The sequence below is a fragment of the Emydura macquarii genome, unplaced genomic scaffold (genome assembly GCF_026122565.2).
Source record: "Emydura macquarii macquarii isolate MOO-44397 ecotype Brisbane River unplaced genomic scaffold, CSIRO-AGI_Emac_v2 contig_2681, whole genome shotgun sequence".
Classification (NCBI taxonomy): domain Eukaryota; kingdom Metazoa; phylum Chordata; order Testudines; family Chelidae; genus Emydura; species Emydura macquarii.
Window position 1 is genome coordinate 3,398,677 of NW_027132818.1, and position 21,588 is coordinate 3,420,264.

At 40.7% G+C, this 21,588-nt stretch overlaps 1 protein-coding gene across 2 annotated transcripts in view; it reads left to right on the forward strand.

Moving 5' to 3' along the window:
* TIAM1 (TIAM Rac1 associated GEF 1) overlaps nucleotides 1-21,588 on the forward strand; it is a 290,775-nt gene that overhangs the window by 151,359 nt on the left and 117,828 nt on the right. Inside the window, exons 2-3 of one of the 2 annotated variants that reach the window (XM_067565615.1) lie at nucleotides 8,262-8,435; nucleotides 14,792-15,771. In XM_067565615.1, coding sequence (XP_067421716.1) covers nucleotides 8,387-8,435; nucleotides 14,792-15,771 — 1,029 coding nt within the window. In that variant the 5' untranslated portion in view covers nucleotides 8,262-8,386. Of the gene's footprint in view, nucleotides 1-8,261; nucleotides 8,436-13,283; nucleotides 13,402-14,791; nucleotides 15,772-21,588 lie in introns of those variants that run through there. The other variant, XM_067565616.1, reaches the window with a different exon arrangement.

Consider the following 21,588-nt stretch of genomic DNA (forward strand, 5'->3'; position numbering starts at 1 on the left):
TTCACCTTTCAGCTTCTTTGAGCAGTAAATACAACATCTAAAGAGGCTGTTAGAAGAAAGATAATATGGATAGTGAATGATCAGCTGATGTGACCTGCACAGGATGTGCCATGTTTGTCTTTCTCCCAGAGGATAGAAGCGATTTCATCTGTACAAAGTGCAAGCTGGTCTCCATATTGGAAGAGAAGGTTAAAGGGCTAGAGAGCCAAGTATAAACCCTGCGTTGCACCTGAGAAAATGAAGACTTTCTGGATAGAAGTCAGGATTTGGTACTGCTGGCACAGCATGCTGAAGAATCAGAGAGGGCAGTGCAGGGGGGACTGAAGAATGGGGAAGAAAATTGGTAGCGTGTGACCTCCAGAAGAAGAAAAAGGAGAACCCTTATATCTCCAATTCAGATAGAGGTAAGCAACCATTTTCAGGCTTTCTGCACAGCTACTACTGCAAAGAATGGTTTGGAAGAGTCATCTGAGAGAAGGGATCAGAAACAGAGCCCATTGATTGGAAGGCATGGGATGCATTGTCCTAGGGATGGGGGTTCCATGACCACCACTCCCAAGAGGAAGAGATGGGTCGTGGTGGTCGGGGATTCCCTCATCAAGGGGACTGAGTCATCCATCTGCTGTTCAGACTGGGAAACTTGAGAAGTGTGCTGCTTGCCTGGACCTGGAATTCAAGATGTGACAGAGAGTCTGAAGAGATTCATCAAACCCTCGGATCGCTACCCCATCCTATTTCTCCACATGGGCATCAATGATACTGCCAAGAATGACCTTGAGTGGATCAATGCAGACTATGTGGCTCTGGGAAGAAGGATAAAGGAATTTGAGGTGCAAGTGGTGTTCTCGTCCCTCCTCCCGATTGAAGGAGAAGGCCTAGGTAGGGACCATCAAATTGTGGAAGTAAATGCGTGGTTACGCAGGTGGTGTTGGAGAGAGGGCTTTGGATTCTTCAACCATGTGATGTTGTTCAAAAAGGATTGCTAGAAAGAGACAGAATCCACTTAATGAAGAGAGGGGAGAGCATCTTTGCAGATAGTCTTGCTAACCTAGTAAGGAGGGCTTTAAACTTGGTTCGCCTGGGGATGAAGACCTAATCCTGGAGGTAAGTGGGGAAGTGGGATACTGGGAGGAAGCACAAGGAGGAGGAGGGTGCAACAGGGTAGGCCCCCTGATTCATACTGAGAAAGTAGGACAACCGGCTAGTTATCTTAGATGCCTGTACACGAATGCAAGAAGCCTGGGAAGCAGGCAGGAAGAATTGGAAGTCCTGGCACAGTGAAGGAACTATGATGTGATTGGAATAACAGAGACTTGGTGGAGTAATTCACATACCATGGATGGGTATAAAGGGTTCAGGAAGGACAGACAGGGGAGAAAAGGTGGAGGAGTTCCACTGCTCAAAGCTCCAGTATGAAACTGGAAAAAATCCTTTTAAGATTCTCTGGGTTAAGTTTAGAGGCCAGAACAACAAGGGTGATGTTGTGGTGGGTGCCTGCTATAGACCACCAGACCAGGAGGATGAGGTAGATGAGGCTTTCTTCAGACAACTAATGACAATTTCCAGATCACAGGCCCTGGTTTTCATGAGGGACTTCATGGGGGACTTGGCATCTGCTGGGAGAGCAATACAGCAGTGCACAGACAATCCAGGAAGTTTTTGGAGAGTGTTAGGGACAACTTCTTGGTGCAAGAGCTGGAGGAACCAACTAGAGGACGTGCTCCTCTTGACCTGCTGCTCACAAAGAATTGGTAGGGGAAGTAGAAGTGGATGGCAACTTGGGTAGCAGTGACCATGAGATGGTCGAGTTCAGGATCTTGACAAAAGGAAGAAATGAGAGCAGCAGAATATGGACCCTGGACTTCGGAAAAACAGATTTTGACTCCCTCAGGGAACTGATGGGTATGATCCCTTGGGAAGCTAATATGAGGGGGAAAGGAGTCCAGGAGAGCTGGCTGTATTTTAAAGAAAACTTATTGAGGGTGCAGAAACAAACCATCCCGACGTGCAGAAAGAATAGCAAATATAGTAGGCAACCAGCTTGGCTTAACAGAGAAATCTTCGGTGAACTTAAACACAAAAAGGAAGCTTACAAGAAGTGAAAGCTTGGACAGATGACCAGGGAGGAGTATAAAAATACTGCTTGAGCATGCCGGAGTGAAATCAGGAAGACAATTGGAGTTGCAGTAGCAAGGGACATGATGGGTAACAAGAAGGATTTCTACAGGTATGTTAGTAACAAGAAGAAGGTCGGAGAAAGTATGGGTCCCTTACTGAGTGGGGGAGGCAACCTAATGACAGATGATGTGGAAAAAGATGAAGTACTCCTTGCCTTTTTTGCCTCTGTCTTCATGGACAAGGTCAGCTCCTAGACTTCTGCACTGGGCAGCACAGTATGGGGAGGAGGTGAGCAGCCCTCGTTGGTGAAAGAACAGGTTCAGAACTATTTAGAAAAGCTGGAGATGCACAAGTCCATGGGGCCAGATGCAGTGCATCTGAGGGTGCTGAGGGAGTTGGTTAATGTGATTGCAGAGCCTTTGGCCATTATCATTGAAAACTTGTGGCGATTGTGGGAGGTCCTGGATGATTGGAAAATGACAAACATAGTACCCATCTTTAAAAAAGGGAAGAAGAAGGATCCAGGGAACTACAGACCAGTCAGCCTCACCATAGTTCCTGGAAAAATCATGAAGCACTTGGAGTAGAGGAAGGTGATAAGGAATAGTCCACACGGATTCACCAAAGGCAAGTCATGCCTGACCAACCTGAATGCCTTCTATGATGAGATGACTGGCTCTGTGGATGTGAGGAAAGCAGTGGACATGATATATCTTGACTTTAGCAAAGCTTTTGATATGGTCTCCCACAGTATTCTTGCCAGCAAGTTAAAGAAGTATGGGTTGGATGAATGGAATATAAGGTGGATAGAAAGCTGTCTAGATCATTGGGCTCAACAGGTAGTGATCAACAGCTTGATGTCTAGTTGCAGCCAGTAACAAGTGGAGTGCTCCAGGGGTTGGTGCTAAGGCCAGTTTTGTTCAACATCTTCCTTAATGATCTGGAGGATGGGGTGGATTGCACCCATAGCAAGTTCATGGATAACACTAAACCAGGGGGAGTGGTAGATGTGGTGGGGGGTAAGGATAGGATACAGAGTGACCGAGACAAAGTGAAGGATTGGTTTAAAAGAAATCTCATGAGATTCAAGAAAGAGAAGTGCGAGTCCTGCACTTAGGATGGAAGAATCCCATGCACTGCTACAGTCTGGGGGCTGACTGGCTAGGCAGCAGTTCTGCAGAAAAGGACCTGGGGGTTACAGTGGACAAGAAGCTGGATATGAATCAACAGTGTGCCCTTATTGCCAAGGAGGCTAATGGCATATTGGGATATATTAGTAGGAGCATTGCCAGCAGATTGAGGGAAGTGATTATTGCTCTCTACTCAGCACTGGTGAGGCCTCATTTGGAGTATTGTGTCCAGTTTTGGGCCTCCACTACAGGAAGGATGTGGACAAATTGGAGAGAGTCCAGTGGTGGGCAATGAAAATTATTAGTAGTCTGGGGCACATGAGTTTTGAGGAAAGGCTGAGGGAACTGGGCTTGTTTAATCTGCAGAAGAGAAAAGTGAAGAGGGTTTGATAGCAACCTTCAACTACCTGAAAGGAGGTTCCAAGGAGGATGGAGCTAGGCTGTTCTCAGTGGTGGCAGATGACAGAACAAGGAGCAATGGTCTCAAGTTGCAGTGGGGGAGGTCTAGGTTGGATATTAGGAAAAACTTTTTCACTAGGAGGGTGGTGAAGCACTGGAACGGGTTACCTAGGGAGGTGGTGGAATCTCCAGCCTTAGAGATTTTTAAGGCCCGGCTTGACAAAGCCCTGGCTGGGATGATTTAGTTGGGGTTGGTCCTGCTTTAAGCAGGGGGTTGGACTAGATGATCTCCTGAGGTTCCTTTCTTCTGTAATCTTCTATGATTCTATGTTATTTTTGTCCATAAGTCAGCAGATATGACCCTGGGTACATGTGGGTAGCAGACGTGATGAATAAATTGCTGCTATTTTTACAGCGTCACCTTTCTGACTAAACCTCATTTGTCAGGAATTTACATCCAAACACAATGGGTTGATGGTTGCAACGTCAGTGGCCTGAGTTTTAAAGCTGCTGAGCACGCACAACTGGGAGTTTTGGGTGCTCATCCTCTTTGAAACAGTGTGGCCTTATTTGTCAGGATATACTTTTCCATAGTCGTTAAATAGATGCTCACAGGTTAATTTGGCCCTAGCAGAGCAAGAAACATTGACTCAAAGAGCTAAACATGTGAGTAAAAGTTAAGCACATGTATGCATGTTTATAGGAATCAGGTTTGAGACTGCAAATTTAGGGTAGTTTTGAAATAAGTAGTTCAAAAAACTACATTTCAGCTTCATTTTTTTTAAAGAGTTTAAACTTTTTCTGTAGCTGTTTACGAGCCAAACATAAGCACTGAACAAGTGTGTACTTTTGAGTCAGTAGGAGTACATCTATACCATGAGCATCACTGTCTTATGTCACACTTATGAATAGGCGGTCAACACCCTGCTTGTTCTATGCGCCACTAATTCTGTGGGGTCCAGCAGATCACTGAGAAAATGTGCTCTACAGGGTGGATGGTGCCTTACAGAGGGAAGGAAGTTACCAATACTGAGGGTTAGTCTGCACTAGAAATGCTACAGCAGCGCAGTTGCATCAGTGTAGCTGCACCACTGTAGTGCATCTGGTGGAGACATGCTATGCTGAGGGGACAGAGCTCTTCTATCAGCATAATAAAACCACTTCCATGAGTGGCAGTACAAAGTCAGAGGAGGAGCTCTTCTGCTGACATAGTGCTGTTCACACCAGCACTTAGGTCAATGTAACTTACATTTCTTATGGCTTATTCATATCCCTGAGTGACATATGTTACACCAACATAACTTGTCTCTGTTAAGAACCCAGCTGTTCCCTCTCATGGGTGTGTGTGTCCCATTCCCTTTGCCTGTGGGGGAAGCATGTGCCTTCTGTGCCATTCCTCCTGGGGAAGGAGCAGACCCCATTATTCTCATGAAGACCTTTCTGCCAGAAGCCTTTGTCAAAATCTGCACCTGACTTGGGAATATCAGAGAACTTCTACTCTTGTAGAAAACCAGATGGTATGGTGAAAAAATAAACTGGTGGTGGGGGTGTTTTTTAAGGTGTGTTAGTGGCAAATTTAAGTATGAAACTGATTTTTGGAAAAAAAAAAAAAAAAGATTTTTGCATTTGGCAGAGTTCCTTTAAATTAGTAATAACTAATAGGAATTGACTCTGCTGCGAGATAACGATACATCCTCAAGGAAGCATGTGTGCGCACACATACATGTACTGATGTAGATATGAATAGCTATAAAGATAGATATATAGAAGGAGAGCGAGTATAATCCAGTTCCCTAAGTGGAAACATACATTTGGATGTTTTCCCCTTTAAAAAGCAATTCTTTTCCTTTAAGCTTTTCTAGTACTGAGATACTAAAATAATTATTTGATTAGAGGAGCAAAGACTGCATATGAAATAGGCAACATTATTATTATTATTATTTTGTTTTAATTCTCATAAAAGTGACCAGGTTTCTGAACTTTTCTGCCAAACTTCAGCTTGGAGCAGATTTTTTCAGCTGAGTAACCAACTCTTCAAAAAACAACTTTGTAATGAAAAAGTTGATAATACTGCACCACAGATTATTTTTCTTTGAAAATAACTTTTCTGTGGCAAATATAGAGAAAGCAGGGGAAAAAACAGATGGTAAAACTTTATTTTTCTTGTACAGTAAAGAATGTTAAATATACGATTATTTCCTACATAAGAGGTGCAGGTGGAAGGATGCTTGCCTGTAGGACCTTGTTTTCCTGCAAGATTCTATACTTATAAATTATTGGCAGCTGGCATGATAATGAGTCAATTTCATTATAAATGAACTTAATTTTATTAATTTCTGCCAGGTCCTGAGCCGTACATGAACTTATTTTCAGATCTCAACCCAGCAGCTTGAGGGTGTGGGGGGAAGAGAGAAACATAAAGGAGAAGGAAGAAATTTTTTTTATTTTTTAATTTAAAAAAGGAGTTGGTAACTCTCACTTCCTTTTGAGAATCCGACCAAGTGAGGATAAAAATTTATTACCAAGTAGCTCTAACAACAGGAAGGTCATCACTGACCTATTCTGAATTCATTGTTCTTGTAATCTTTTTAAAATATGTAAAACCTGTATAATAATTCTGTTTTCAATGCTTCTTGATATTCCACTTCTTTCATTTGCCTCTTCGCCTTGCAACTTGGCGGCATAAAAGCAAAGTGTAATGACTTCAGGGCTTGATCCTGCAAAGCACTGAGTACCCAAAACTCCCATGGAATTTACAGTACTCAGCATCTTATAGGATTGGTCCCTAAGGGTACCTCTCTGTCACAGCTGGGAACGAGCCTTCCAGCATGGGTAGATGGACTCATGCCAGCGGGGCTTGAGCTAGTGTACTGAAAACAGCAGTGTGGACATTGTGGCTCGGGTGACAACCCAGGCTCTCAAGCCCACCCAACCCCCCTGGGTCTGAGCTTGGGAAGCTAGCCTGAGTCTCCGCTGGAGCTTCAATGTTCACATTGCTATTTTTAGCATGCTAGCTCAAGCCACGCTAGCGTGAGTCTTTCTACTTAGGTTGTGCAGTTTGCTCTCAGCTGCAGTGTAGACATATGCTAGTGCCTAAGGCTTTATCTGCGCTAGCACTTTTGTCAGTAAAACTTTTGTCAGTCTGAGGTGTGAAAAAAACAACCCCCTGACCGACATAAATTTCACCGACAAAAGTGCCCGTGTGGACAGTGCTACGCCTCCCACCGACATAGCTACTGCCTCTCCTTGGGGGTAGTTTAATTATGCTAACTGGAGAATTCTAGAGTTCGCATAGCGGCACAGCTGCAGTGATATAGCTGTGCCACTGTAAGGTCTGTAGTATAGACATAGCCTAAGGAACACTTTAATGAACTTTAAAGGGCATCAGGCTAAGACACAGTCTGGGAGTTCGATCCTGCGTGCACACACGCACATACACAAACATAAAAGTAACTTTAGGATTACTCACGTGTGTAAATGTGTGCAAAACCAGTGGTTCTCAACCAGGAGTACACGTACCTTGGGGTATGCAGAGATCTTGCAGGGGATACATCAACTCATCTAGAGATTTGCCTAGTTTTAGAACAGGCAATGTAAAAAGCACTAGCAAAGTCAGAACAAACTAAAATGCATATAGACAATGATTTGTTTATACTACTCTATGTATGTAAGTAAATGTAAGTGCAATATTTATATTCCAGATAATTTATTTTATAATTATATGGTAAAAATTAGAAAGTAATCAATTTTTCAGTAACAATGTGCTGTGACACTTTTTTGTATTTTTATGTCTGATTTTGTAAGCAAATAGTTTTAAAGTTAGGTGAAACTTGGGGTACGCAAGACAAATCAGACTCCAGAGAGGGGTACAGTTGTATGGAAAGGTTGAGAGCCACTGTCCTAGTCTGTTCCTTTAGTGTGTATAATGTACCCCACAGTATACTCTGTGTTTGTAAATTTTCTATAATCTCTGTCTGATTCTTTTCTAAAATAATTATATCAGTGCTTATATTGCTATCCATTTTAGTAATCTGTATAGATTGAACTATTGTCAGTGTAAAAAAACCATGTTACCACAGTACTTTCAGTGTCAAGACCCCTTCTTTAGCCTAATTGTAATAAGAAAGAAGTACAAAACAGCTAGGTACAGAATTCTGAGGGGAGTGTTGAGTATCTTTTATGGGGCCCTGTGTTTAATTGCATTTCTCTCCAACCCTCCCTCCCCCAAAACCAACCAACCAACCAACCAAAAAACCCAATACAAATGTATTTTTTCTGACCTGTCACTGAGATCCTCCAGTCCTGTATCACTCTTTTTGCCCTCAGCAGTCTCTTGTCAATTTCTATAAGATTCTTTATTATAAAAGGTGGTAAGAAGATGAATGGGGTGTATTCCGCCAGTTTGGCTTCATTAAGTGTTAGAATGAGGTTTTCAGTTATTCTGCTCTTGCCAGATTTATATGTATATAATTTAAACACAGAATTTAATAACTGTAGTATATAATGTTTCTTAGGTAAGTGATGGAAATAGGACTTGGCAGAAAATGTCCTCCTTTATAACCATTTTTGCTAATCCTTTGTCTGTTTCCTTTTTTCTCCCCTCTTTCTCACCAGATTTTTGGCATATATTCATAGACTCCAACGAGACAGTAATGGAGGCACTGAGTGGCAGGTGCTGACAGATTCTGTGGTTCCAGTAACTGTTCATTTTGATATCATTTGCAGTTCTATACATCTAAATGCCACAGTTCTCTTGGGGAAAGTTGCGTTGGATTCCAGTATTGCCTTGTAAGGTACATGTGTGTCTATGTATTTTCTTTTGGAGTTTGTTGTGTTCTGTATGGTTCGTGGGAGGGGAAGTTTGGAGAAATTGCATGTGGTTTATGGTTACACCCATTTAGCAACACAAAAGCATTAGAATTTCTATCAAGCAGCTACTGATGACATCCTTTCCTCCCTTCCCTGCCCCCCACCTCCCACTTCCTCCCCCTGCTTTTGAGTTGCCTGGAGGGCCTTTTTGGAGTACATCCCATGCTCTAACATATTTAAAGTGAATTACGAAAAGAAATGTCTGGCTAAAAAGCTCTTATTTAAAAACAATGAAATATTCTGTTGCAGTTCCTGAGAAACTAAAATGTATAAGATTACTCTGGAACTCTAATCTCTTGAAAAAAATCTTTTCTTTACAGTAAAATGTGTGTATTCTTTTTTAGTTACTATTGTAAGATGTTCTCATTATATGTGGGTTTTGTGAGTTGAGTAAAATTCTTTGTTGTTGGTTTGCAGAATTTAATAAAAGTTCATTTCTTTAGAATAAGTAAGTGCTTGCTGGTGATTTCATCATTGTTCTAGTTTTCACAACCTCCAAGCTCAAACTCCAGGAGAAAAATAGAGATTTGTTACCAAGACCTCCTACCAGAATCTAATTTTAAATTTGCAATCTGTTGTCTTGTGAGGTGCTGCAAATTTAACTTGTAAGTTAATAAATTTCATCTTGTCTTCTGCAGTCTAAAATTTCAGTTTGTCAAAAACTTGCAAGTTATTAAATTAGGTTTATTTTCTGTAATTGCTATTATGAATATTTTATTGGGGGAAAAGGAGAAAGAGGAGAAAAAGGAAAATTAGTATGTTGAGAGAAAATGAAATTCTGAAATGGGACTTCAGCCAGTAACATCTAGAAAATTATCCTCTTTATATTTAGTGATATTTTATTTTAAACTAATCAAAGGAGAACTCAGCAATTCCATTACAGTTTTATTTCTCTGTCTAATGCAGTTAGTTTGCAGGGAGCATTGTTCTTCCAGAGGTTTATTGTAGAATGTATGCTTTTTCTTTACTGATATTCTGTTTTCACCATCAGTTTTATGTTTTATTTTTCCAAAATAATAACAACAATAATAATAACAATAATTTTAAAAATATTGTTACTTGTGACATGTTCTGTGTGCCTCAATCTTTTGTTAGCTTTGGAAAATAAATTCGAAACACATTTTTGACATGTTGCATCCTCTGACTCTGCTTTACAGCTGTTTTTAAACATTGAGACAAGTCACCATTGATATATGTGGCGTCCTATTGCTACCTTGTATAGTTCTCAAATAGGAATCTTTTGGTTCAGTGAGTAAGCTTATCATGGCAGCTCTTGCCCTCTCAATGTCTGTGTATAACTCCCATTAATATTACTCATGTTCTAGTTTTGGGACAGGTTGTTTTACGAATACTTCAAATGCAGTTTATTCTAACCTGGCTCAGTCCTGCCTACCTTTACTTAAGGTCAGACCCTGCTCTGATTGAGTTCAGTGGGATTAGGAACAGGCTATTAAAGTCATCGTTACTCACTTGAGCAGTGACTAATGGCTAATCACGTGAGTAATGGTCTGCAAGATTTGGATACTGTCATTGTTAAGTAAAACCCAAGTGTACATCAACTAAACAGACAATGGTCAACTCCTTACTTGGGAGCATGGCGTTACTTACCAGTATCTAGCACATGCTTTTCATTATGTGAAATGGGTTGGTAAACATTCCTGTGAATATCTGTGTTCCTATTCCCAAAGATGTAAATGCTAAGAAAACCATTATTGCAGGTGCTGTGCTTTTATCTGTGTAGAAAATGCATTACTCCTTGCATGAAAGCATTTTGTAGCCATCTGTTTTGCTCTCAGATAGGTCGATTCTCTATTACTTTTCTTGACAAAATTTTGTTGTTTGTTTTAAATTTTGTATGATTGTGTCCATTATTTATGTTATGTTGAGCCTCTGTGGCACATAACATTCATTTGCTGAATTGACAGAGTGCTGTGCGTCCACTTGCTTTGTTTCTTGGGCCAGTGATGCGGTTGTTGATGTCTCGAGCTCCGTACACTGAGTGGTGCTAAGAACTTTCTGGCTTTTCTGCAGATCTGTATCTTTAGTTAGAGGAGAAATGCTCTTTTCAATCATGTACTAAACTTCAAAATTCTTATTCTTCTTAAAATAACAACAAAATGGTGGTTATCTTTCTTGATCATGGGGAAGATAACTGTGTAAAGATCTGCTTCTGCAGGCAGTGGAAATGCTTTTAAATGAAATTGTCGTTAGCAAGCGTTCTAAAATCAGTGTGGCAAAAACCTTTCCCCTAGAGATTTCTGTCTACAAGGCTTACAAACGAGAGCTGTTTTAGACCCACGCTTCAAAGACAAAAGGCACCTTTGTGCTATCTGAGTTGCATTTAAAGGTTTTGGAAATAAGAGATAATGTAACTAACATTTGTGTTCAATCCTGACTAGATCAGAACAATCTAGAATAACTGTAACTCTTAAGAATCAATTTAAATAATAAACCCTGTTCTTCAGGGGTTGATAACTATCATTTTAACATACATTGAGCTAAAATTGGCTCTACTGCTGAGTGCATTTGTTTTCCTAACCCTGGGGTAAATCCCTGGCCTCATAGGGCATATCTACAATGCAATTAAAAACTCACAACTGGCCTGTGCCAGATGACTCGAGCTAAGGGGCTGTTTAATTGTGGTGTAGATGCTCAGGCTGGGGCCAAGTTCTAGGACCCTGTGACGTGGGAGGGTCCCAGAGCTTGGGTTGCATAGAAGTCAATGGGAGCTTTGCCATTCACTTTAATGAATCTGAGATCTCACTCCATGTGGTTTAATTCACTTGATCATATTTATTTTAGATCCTGAGATGTCAGAATGTTTTTGGTCATATCCATCCCCTTTTCCACCACACAGATTCTTAGCAAGTCATAACTAAAATATGACTTAACTATGGCCCTAGTTAATTGTATAAGAAAACTCAAAAGCATACTAGCTCACATTTTAAACGTTTTCCAAAATATTTGCAAAAAAGTACAACCCCAGAGAACTTAGAAAGAACCTAGAGCAGAATTATAGCGTGAACATTTATCAGAATTGATTCAGTCCTTTCTGCGTAATCTATGTGGGGTTAAATAGGTTCTGTGCAGTAGCTGATATTGTGTATTCGGATTGTTACTGCATATACACAATCATATTTATTCTATGAGCATCCGGTTCAATAAAGTATGGCACATCCTTATTACAGAGAAACCCACTGCCCTTAGGAATAAAATAAATAAATAAATACATAAAAACCCTCTTATCCTGCTATCTAGGCATCATTCACTGTTTTTCTTAAGTGTAATGGAGCTCCCTCAAAACCAGAATCTCTTGGTCCTGTGATCCCACTTAGAGAATTGTGTTTTCTGTCTATATGTAAGTAGTTGTACACCATTTTCTTTGTGGTTGTGTTTTTATTTTCATATTTAATTTTGTACAATTTTGTATTTTAAGACACACTTGACTGTTTGCTGCTGGCCAGAAAAGCTACTTTTCTTTTTTAATTTAAAACAGAGATTATTTATGCTGAAAACAATACTATTATCCTGTTACAACAATACTATAATTGTTCATTTCTGGTTTTGATTCTGGTCTTTCTTACGTCAGTGTAAGGCTACTATAATGCCGTTGACTTCACTGAGTTACACCAGCCTACATGAAAAATGAATCAGGCTGTGTGGGGCAAATTCTTCCTTGGATTTACAGTTGAATTACACCAAGAATGAATTTAGCCCATTGTGTTTGCAGAAGCCCTTGCACAAGGGCATTGGTAGAACCTCAGACAAAATGCAACTGTTCTGTCCTTGTGAGTCTCAAGGAGCCTGGTTCCAACCCAGTTAAAGTGGTTTTTACCATGTTTTGGAGAAGATGCTGAGATGTCTCCTAATTCAGTTTTTGAGGGCCAGCAAATGTCTACAAGTCCCATTACCAGCACAATGATCATGTAACCATCTAGTGGAATCTGAGTTGCTGTTGTTATTTCCTATTCTACATCTAGTGAAAAACTGTGGTACAGCATCTCACATACTAAAAAGAACCCAAAGAAAACTAACTACAACTGTATATTTAATTATTGATGAGGCTTTAAAATGTATAGAAGCAAAAAAATGTATAAAGCTTGCCTAGATGTAATGAAGCACACATTTAGGATTGATTTTATTGAGATGCAAGTTCAAGATAATCTGTGAGTCTGAATGCTGCATTTTCTTTTGCTTTTATTAGGGACCTTTGACCCTGTTTCTTAAAGCATTGTGCAAGTATTTAGCCACAAAATTTCCCCTTAGTTAATGGGAATCATGTAGCTATAACTCCAGGTATGGCTTTGAAAGGTCACTCCTAATGTTATCATAAAGGAACCTTGTCAAGGTTGTTAGGCCTAGAAATTGACCTTCTTTCCTTGTGACTTCCTGTCAGACCATGTTCCCTCTCAGAAGGAATGGCCTGGAAGCACCAGTCTGCAAGATTCTGTGAACATTAGTGATCATTTTTCTATTTCCTGCTGCAAGGATTGGCTTAAAAAAAGTTTGCAATCATTCATACAAAGCATTAAAATGAGCTATGGGCCTCAATGAGGAAATGAAGGTCTCTTTAAAATTGTTCTGGTAGAATGTGTTGTTCTGCTGAATTGTAATTTGATTTCTTGAGGCCAGTAATAGTGTTGATAATTACAAATGGACTCCATTAGATTATTTTTTTCAATAATGTATGATGTAGAAATACAGAATCTCTCCCCTTTAACCATCCTCTGGTAGGAACCTAAATATATGTAATTCTCTGTTCTTTTAGTGTAGAGCATGGGTTCTCACCTTGGTGGTCCTGAGCAGATGGCAGGAGGGTGCAACCACGCTGCAATTCCATATGGCTAAACGAGAGGGGGTCCTGCTTCAGAGAGAGGGGATTCTGGTATGGAAATGGAATCCCAGTATGGAAAAGGTTGAGAATGACTGGTTTAGAACTGTCATCACAGAAAATTGATCGGCAATATGTTGCAATTAAAGTACTGCACACGATAAACAACACACACACACAATTGTTTTAACCCTTGAAAAGACAAGATCATGATTTTGAGAGGGCATGGCAACACTCATATTTTTCTCCTGGGCTACCAGGCTTACTCCTTGGGCTGCTCAGCGTGGGGTAAATTTTTTCAAGAACAGATAATAACAGAACATAAACCTCAGCTTGACCTTTCTCCCCAAGCCTGGCAGTTCCTAGAGTTATCTGAAGGACCTCTCTTTCCCTAGTTCCTCCAGCGCATCACTTCCACCTCTTTTATATCCAGGACCCTGGTGGGGTTAACAAGCGTCTCTTGCCACAGTAACTCTGCAGATTGACTCAGATGGTTTATGCAAATTTCTAACTCCTCTTAACAGGGTGGGCTAACAGAAGAAAGCTGCATCCCTGTCTAGGGTTGTAGATCTCACAACCCTGTTACAGGGTGACTGGGAAAAAGAAAGGCAATTTATGTAAGCTTAATCATGTCTAGTGATTTCAGAATGTGGCTTTTTTAATTGTACTCTGTATCAGATTCATGTACTTTGACTGGATGTGATTCCAGAAATAAAGCCCACTATTAGCCTGCTGATGAATAGTCGTTTTATCTATTTTTTTCATGTTCAAAATGAATTTCATAACCAAACAGTGAAATCACAGATAAAGGCACTTATCCTTTTCTTTTCGGCACCTCATCACTTACAATAGGACTTTATTTTTACAGCTTCCATTATTGGCCAGTGTTGCACTGAGGATTAACTAACTTTAATAGATTTAACTGATGTGTGTAAAACTGAGATTACCAGTTAACTTTCATTATAAATTGGCTCACACTCAAAACCACATTCAGGGCTGGATTCTCCTCCTGTCTACACTGATGGAACCCTTGGATTCAGTGAGTTATTCTTGATTTACCCCAACGTAGCTGAGACCCTGAGTTCACACCTTGTAACAATTTCACTGCATTGTATTTGAGTTCACCAGGGATGTTGTGCCACTGATTACATTGTATCATTGATCATCACTGTTAAAATAATTGTTGTTAGTTCCAGTAGAAGTTGCAACACATTTCAGCAGATGTATGTAGAACCAGGCGCATGATGACATGTACTTTTTAGCACTACTTTTGGATGAGAGAGTCTAGACTCCTTTTAGGAAACAGTCTCTTTCCTTTGTACAGTCCGTGGGAGCTACTGACAGGCATATTATATATATAGATTCATATATATAGATTCTATATATATATATAGATTCATATATTATTTGAAAGTTTAACATGTCCTGTTTTTTAATCTTACAGACTTTAAAACCATGGGAAACGCAGAAAGCCAAAATGTAGAGCACGCATTATATGGAGACAAGCATGCCAGCCTGGGACGGAAGCACACATCACGCTCACTTCGCCTTTCAAATAAAACTTCTCGACGGACCAGGCATGCTTCTTCAGGGAAGATTATCCATAGGAACTCAGAAGTGAGCACTCGATCTAGCAGTACTCCTAGCATCCCCCAGTCCCTGGCAGAAAATGGCCTGGAGCCCTTTAACCAAGAAGCCAATTTGGAGGACTTTGGAAGCCCTATGTGGGTGGATAGAGTGGATATGGGCTTGAGGCCTGTTTCTTACCACACTGATTCTTCTGTCACTCCTAGTGTGGACAGCAGCACGGTTCTCACCGCAGCCTCAGTGCAGAGCATGCCAGACACGGAAGAAAGCAGACTTTATGGGGATGACACTACATTTTTGGCTGAAGAAGATGGCAGACAGCATCAGTATGCAACAAATGGGACAACTTTCATGGAGTCTGCAAGCTTCAAGAAAAAGCGTTCAAAATCTGCAGACATCTGGCGGGAAGACAGCTTGGAATTTTCACTCTCTGACCTCAGCCAAGAACATTTAACAAGCAATGAAGAAATCTTAGGTTCTGCTGAGGAGAAGGTTGGTGAGGAGATTCGAGGCACAGAGGCAAGCAACTGTCCCCAACAGCTGGTCACCTGCCAACGTGCCAATTCTATGAGTGACTTGTATTCTCCAAAAAACTCAAGTGCTACAATAAATGGAGGCCCACGAAACACTTTTGGGGGTTACTGTCGGAATTTAGTGTCCGATATTCCAGATATTAGAAACCATAAGATGGCATCAGCTATAGCAGAGGATACGCCTTCCTACAATAATTATAATACACTCCCCTGTAGGAAATCTCACTGCCTTTCAGAAGGTGCCACCAACCTACAAATCAGCCACAGCAACAGCATGCAAGGCAGAAGGGCAAAAACTGCTCAGGTAAAGCAGTTTTACTCTATTCCATTTAAACTTTTGAAACTATCTTTTACGTACATTAATTTGCTAAACCGAAAAGATGTTCTTTATTTAGATCACAGATGTTTTAAGTAGACTGTGGTATCCTGGCAGCTCGATGTATGTTCTGTTTCCCTTCATTTTCCTCTTTTTAAAGAAGGGGGGAGGGAGAGGGCTAGAACAAGTGCTTTCAGAAATGGGCTTACTTTCATGAATTCTCTGTTCATAACTCGTAGCTCCATTTCAGTCATGCTTTCTTTTTCACTCTTTAGCAGAGATATAGAAAGATTATCCTATTTATTTGGTGGTGCTGGTACTGCTTTTAGGGTATTTGGTCAAAGCTTGGTCTTTCACCTTTCCTCTCATGGAACTCAAGTGCATCATCCTCATGTCACACTTCAGCTTTAATGGCCAGGAGCAAAAAAGGATCCTGAGGTCCATCCCCAACACTGGCCTTCCATGTTCCAGTGCTGTTTCTAAGTGTTGCCTAGCCAACCTGATGGGAAGTACTGAGAATTCACTCTTGCTAGTTCCCCTCCCCTTCCATCAAAATTGCCCCTTGGATTGGAGCACCTTCTCTATTTCCACTGAACTAAATGCCTGAATTTCAAAGCCCTGCAAAATATCACCCAGAAAACAGTACTCTTCTTAGAATCATAGAAGGTTAGAGTTGGAAGGGACCTCAAGAGGTCATTTAGTTCAACCCCCTGCTCAAAACAGGATCAACCCCAACTAAATCATCTCAGCCTGGGCTCTGTCAAACCGGGCCTTAAAAACCTCTAAGGATGGAGGGTTCAACTGGAAGAGATTGGGAGTCCTGCAGGCACTTGATCTGCTTATACTCACCTGTAGGGGATTGAAAAAGGAAGGAGAATTCTCACTGCATCAGCTAAGGAAGAGGGGGAGTTGTGGAGGAAGCTCAGTTTCCCTAAGCCAGCAAGAGCACAGGATACACAGCTTTGCACAGTTGCCCCATGCCCCATTCCATTAACTTGTGGATCAGAGTTTTGGTTTGGTTCTTTATTTGGTTTGTAGTTTGTTCTGTTTGAATGTTTCACTGTACTGACTATGACATATCTGGTTGAATTACACTGCACTGGCCTGTGCTGCGTACAGCAGCACATTGCATGTGGTAAATAGCATAGTATCCCTTACAGAAATAGAAGTGATGCAGCATCCATGCCATGCATGTGTCATATGCAGCCATTGCAGGTGAAATATATTTGAATACAGAGCACATTTGGCATACTGGCCCTTCTTCGAGTGGTGGCACAACTCCAAAGTAGAAGGCTGACGGTAATGTCTTTCATGCTGTTTATTTGCTGTCTGTGTGCATTGGATTGGAAGCAGAGCCAGTAGACAGAAACAGAACAGTCTGAGAAGAGACTGACCAAATGGGTCAAACTTTGCATTAGATAGCATGCTTCGCTGACTGCCCTGATTTTATTATATTTTTTGGTTTTAGTACACATGTAGCATAGAGCAGTCATCACATCTTGTGACCCAGAAAAAAAAAGCACTTTGTATGGGTGTGGGACACTGACAGCCTTGCATCTTGATGCTGAGCTGGGCTTTTGGCAGCACACCACTTAAAGGGAGATTAAATCTGACAGCGTGAGCCAGGCTGGTCACAGTATATTGCAGTGTAGGTGTTGGGATCTGTTAACATGATGGGTCAGTGAGAGGGCCACTAGAAGGTGAGATGAAACCCAATTGAGTGACTGAAGGAAGGGCATCGGTTGGCACTAACTTGCAGAAGGTGATTGGAGGTGGGTTGTTGGATTAGTTGGCTGTGTTTGATCCATGAAGATGCACTGCTTCTAAATATAAAAATGAAGATCTAAAACAGATGCTGCAGCTTCTCAGAGCAGAAGCTTTGTACTTCAAAATAAGCTGTAGTTTTTTTTGGAGGCATTTTTGTAATATCAGCATAAAAACTCTTCACAGCCCCAACAAGGCTATTAGACATAGCACAGGATAAAAAAGCAACCACAGAAAACAAAAACCAGGTTGCTATTTAGGAACAATAAACAAAGCATTTTCTATTAATCCAAAGACAATTGTTAGATTCAACTTCTGATTTACAGTTCTGTATTTGAAAAGGAGAGCAACGCAGCTGGTAAATGCTGAAGCAGTTTTTCTCCCCAGTGTTCATCATGCCGTTAGAATATCCCTTTGAGGCACTTAATGAGAGTAATGAATTTGAGTCTCGTTTCATCGGGCATAGCTTGTGACATCACGTCAGTAGCTTGTATCACTAGACATATCTTTTCCAATTTCAGACTATTGATCTAAAGAGACTCAGCAGCAATTATTTCAATAAATAAACTCCAATAAAGAAAATTAAAAATCTGAAATGGTTGACACTCTCTCCAGGTCCCTAACCCCAACAGCATGCAGTAAAGCTAAGGTTTATTTTTAGCAATCTTTGTTAGTTCAGACGTATCTCTGGAGAGACTAGGAAAATGACTGTTTTTATATATTGCTTTATTTATAAAATACAGCAAAAAGGAAACCCCAATGGTATATAGAATGAAAGAGCTACTTTCTTGGTGAGTCTGATGAGATAGCTTTGGGGGATGGAAGGAAAAGAGAATTGCAGCAACACTAGGAATCCAGAGGACTTTTATGACTCTTGTTACCATCGTATCTGAGTGCCTTGCACTCTGTAACCTATTTATCCTCACAACTCCATTGTGAGATAGGGTAGAACTATTATTCCCATTGTACAGGTAGAGAACTGAAGCCCAGCGAGACTGAATGATTTGTCCAAAGTCACACCTGAAAGGTGAGGTGGAGTACTTGAACCCAGGTTTCCTAAATCCTAAGCTTGTGCCCTAACCACTCAACCCTCCTTTTTCTCAGGCTTTTTGGGTTATAATTGCATAAATCTTGGCACATTTGTCAGAGACTTGCAGGTTTTCCATTCTCACCTGCCTTTATGATAACAGTGCCCAAACTCGCAAGTCCTGAAAGACTTTGTCAGGAAGCTCTTGAATACCCCAAACACCCTCAAGAGGTCACTAAGAGTTGAAGATGCTGAACACATGAGACCTGAATTCTGCCTTTGTTATGCATGCACATCTCTGACTGCATGTACATCGGCAATATTTGCTCTGAATTTTTAACATGATCCACGTTTTCAAAAGTGGTTAGTGATTCTTGTGAAACTCAGTTTTGGGGTGTTCATCCTGAGATTTCAAAAGGAACCTGATTTTCTGAAAGTGTTGAGTACTCTTGTCTGAAAATCACGTTGTTTTAAGGTGTCTCAAAACAACCGAGGCACCTAAAATCACTTTTTAAAAATCATAGCCATATGTATTTCAGGCTAACACTTGAGTCACAAGTTCTTTCGCTGGGAACAAGTATGTTTTTTTAAAATGTGAATAGAAACTCTTTATCTGCCTCTGATTTCAGGAGTGACTAAATAAATGAAATGAAAATTTTTCAGTTTCTAGCAAATGAAACAAAAGGTCAAACTAAAATTGGAACGTGGGAGTCACTTTTCCTTAATAGGGAGCTAGAACATTTTAGCGCTGTAGAGACAATTAGTTTCAATATGTATAAGCAATTAATATTCAGAAAGTGACTTTGGGACACCCACACAGCAGTTCTATTTTTCCATAATATTTTAACATTACAGTTCAGTTCTGCTGAATCAAGACTTCCAGCGCAGCTCTGATGGAATCCTATTGGGCTTTTGGAATTGAAGTGATGTAGGTGGAAAGAGCTTACTTGGTTGGTATTGTCACCCATTTCTGCTCATAGGAAGGTAATTGCTGTTATATACAGCTTGTTTCCCATTTCACCCACCCCCCCCTCAAGTATCAACTGAAGTTTTTGAGAAACCCCAGAATGTTAGTTTGCTTACTGAAATCCAAATCTAATGGAGCAATAATATTGTGTTCAACCTGCATCTAAACATCTGCTGAGATCAGAACTACTTTTTTGGATCTATTTTAGGGAAATAGTCTCTTCCTCCCTCCTTTTGTGGATTTTCAGCCAGAATCTTAATCTTGTGATCAATAGTTCATTCACCATTGATAGCCCTTATAAATATTCCTGAAGTATAATAAGGGAGAGGAAGCAATTAACTTGAGATGTGGCTTTGCACCATCTCCAAAGTGTCCCCTCGAGCTGATTGCCATATAAAATTTGTGATGACATTTTAGACTGGAAAACATAAACATTTGTTTTCGGGTTGTTGTTTTTTTTTTTTTTGGGGGGGGGGGGTAGGGGGGGGGGGATGTTGGCAGTCAAAGACCTGACTGCTGAAGTCTCTGGTAAGCCTCAGGGCTTCCTGCACTGATGTCAGGTATTTGATTTCAGATGAGACACCTGGTACTCTCAATTTTCAGACTGAGGGATAGTCAAGCCCCAGTAGGAACATAAGTGGTTGTTTTTTCCAGCAAGTGACCACCATTTGTCTGAAAACTGTATTTGGCGTATGGTCGTACTGTTTCCACTTTTTAAAATTATAATTGATGGTCAGTAATCCAAGAGGAACTTATGGCCACATGTGGTAAGACCTTGGGTCTTTGTCCTCTGGTGGATGCTCTGTAAAGAGGTTTAGAAGTCTGCTACTGCTTCCAGTTGATGGCATAATCTGGGGGTCATAGAGGACCACAAGCTAAATATGAGTCAACAGTGTAATGCTGTTGCAAAAAAAAGCAAGCATGATTCTGGGATGTATTAGCAGGAGTGTTGTAAGTAAGACACGAGTAGTAATTCTTCCGCTCAACTCCACGCTAATTATGCCTCATCTGGAGTATTGTGTCCGGTTCTGGGCGCCACATTTCGGGAAAGATGTGGACAAATTGAAGAAAGTCCAGAGAAGAGCAACAAAAATGATCAAAGATCTAGAAAACATGACCTATGAGACAAGACTGAAAGAACTGGGTTTGTTTAGCCTGGAGAAGAGAAGACTGAGAGGGGACATGATAACAGCTTTCAAGTACATAACAATTTGTTACAAGGAGGAGGGAAAAAAATTGTTCTTCTTAACCTCTGAGGACAGGATAAGAAGCAATGGGCTTAAACTGCAGCAAAGGAGGTTTAGGTTGGACATTAGGAAAAACTGTCAGGGCAGTTAATCACTGGAATAAATTGCCTAGGAAGATTGTGGAATCTCCATCACTAGAGATTTTTAAGAGCAGGTTAGACAAACACCTGTCAGGGAGGGTCTAGATAATACTTAGTCCTGCCATGAGTGCAGGGGAATGGACTAGATGACCTTCCGAGGTCCCTTCCAGCCCTATCATTCTATGATTCTATAATCCTTAAATTCAAGCAGTAGAGACTCATGCTTTTAGCACTGAACGTCCTGCTTTTAAACACTCTGCTCGCCCAGGTGGGGCCATTTACATAGGCATCGGTTGAACAAGAAGCACAATGAGATGTCCCTTGACTCTAGGGAAATCCTTTCAACATCGGTAGTGGAATGGAATGCATCTGACGAAGTGGGTTGCAGCCCACGAAAGCTTATGCCCGCATAAATTTGTTAGTCTTTAAGGTGCTATAGGACTCTCGTTTTTGCTGTATACAGACTAACACGGCTACCCCTCTGGAACTTTTCACCATGGAAGGCATTATAAAAACAGTTTAGTAGAGAATGTTATCTATTCTAGAGTTTTATTTGTTTGCTTTTTGAATGGCATAGAATTCTGTGCCAGATATCTAATTTTTCAATACATTCTATAGCATAATTAAAAAGAAAAAATGTAGAAATATTACAGTTTTCTATTAAATTGTGTAAGATATTCCCACAAACGTTAAATATATTTCAGTTCATGGTCTTGTCTA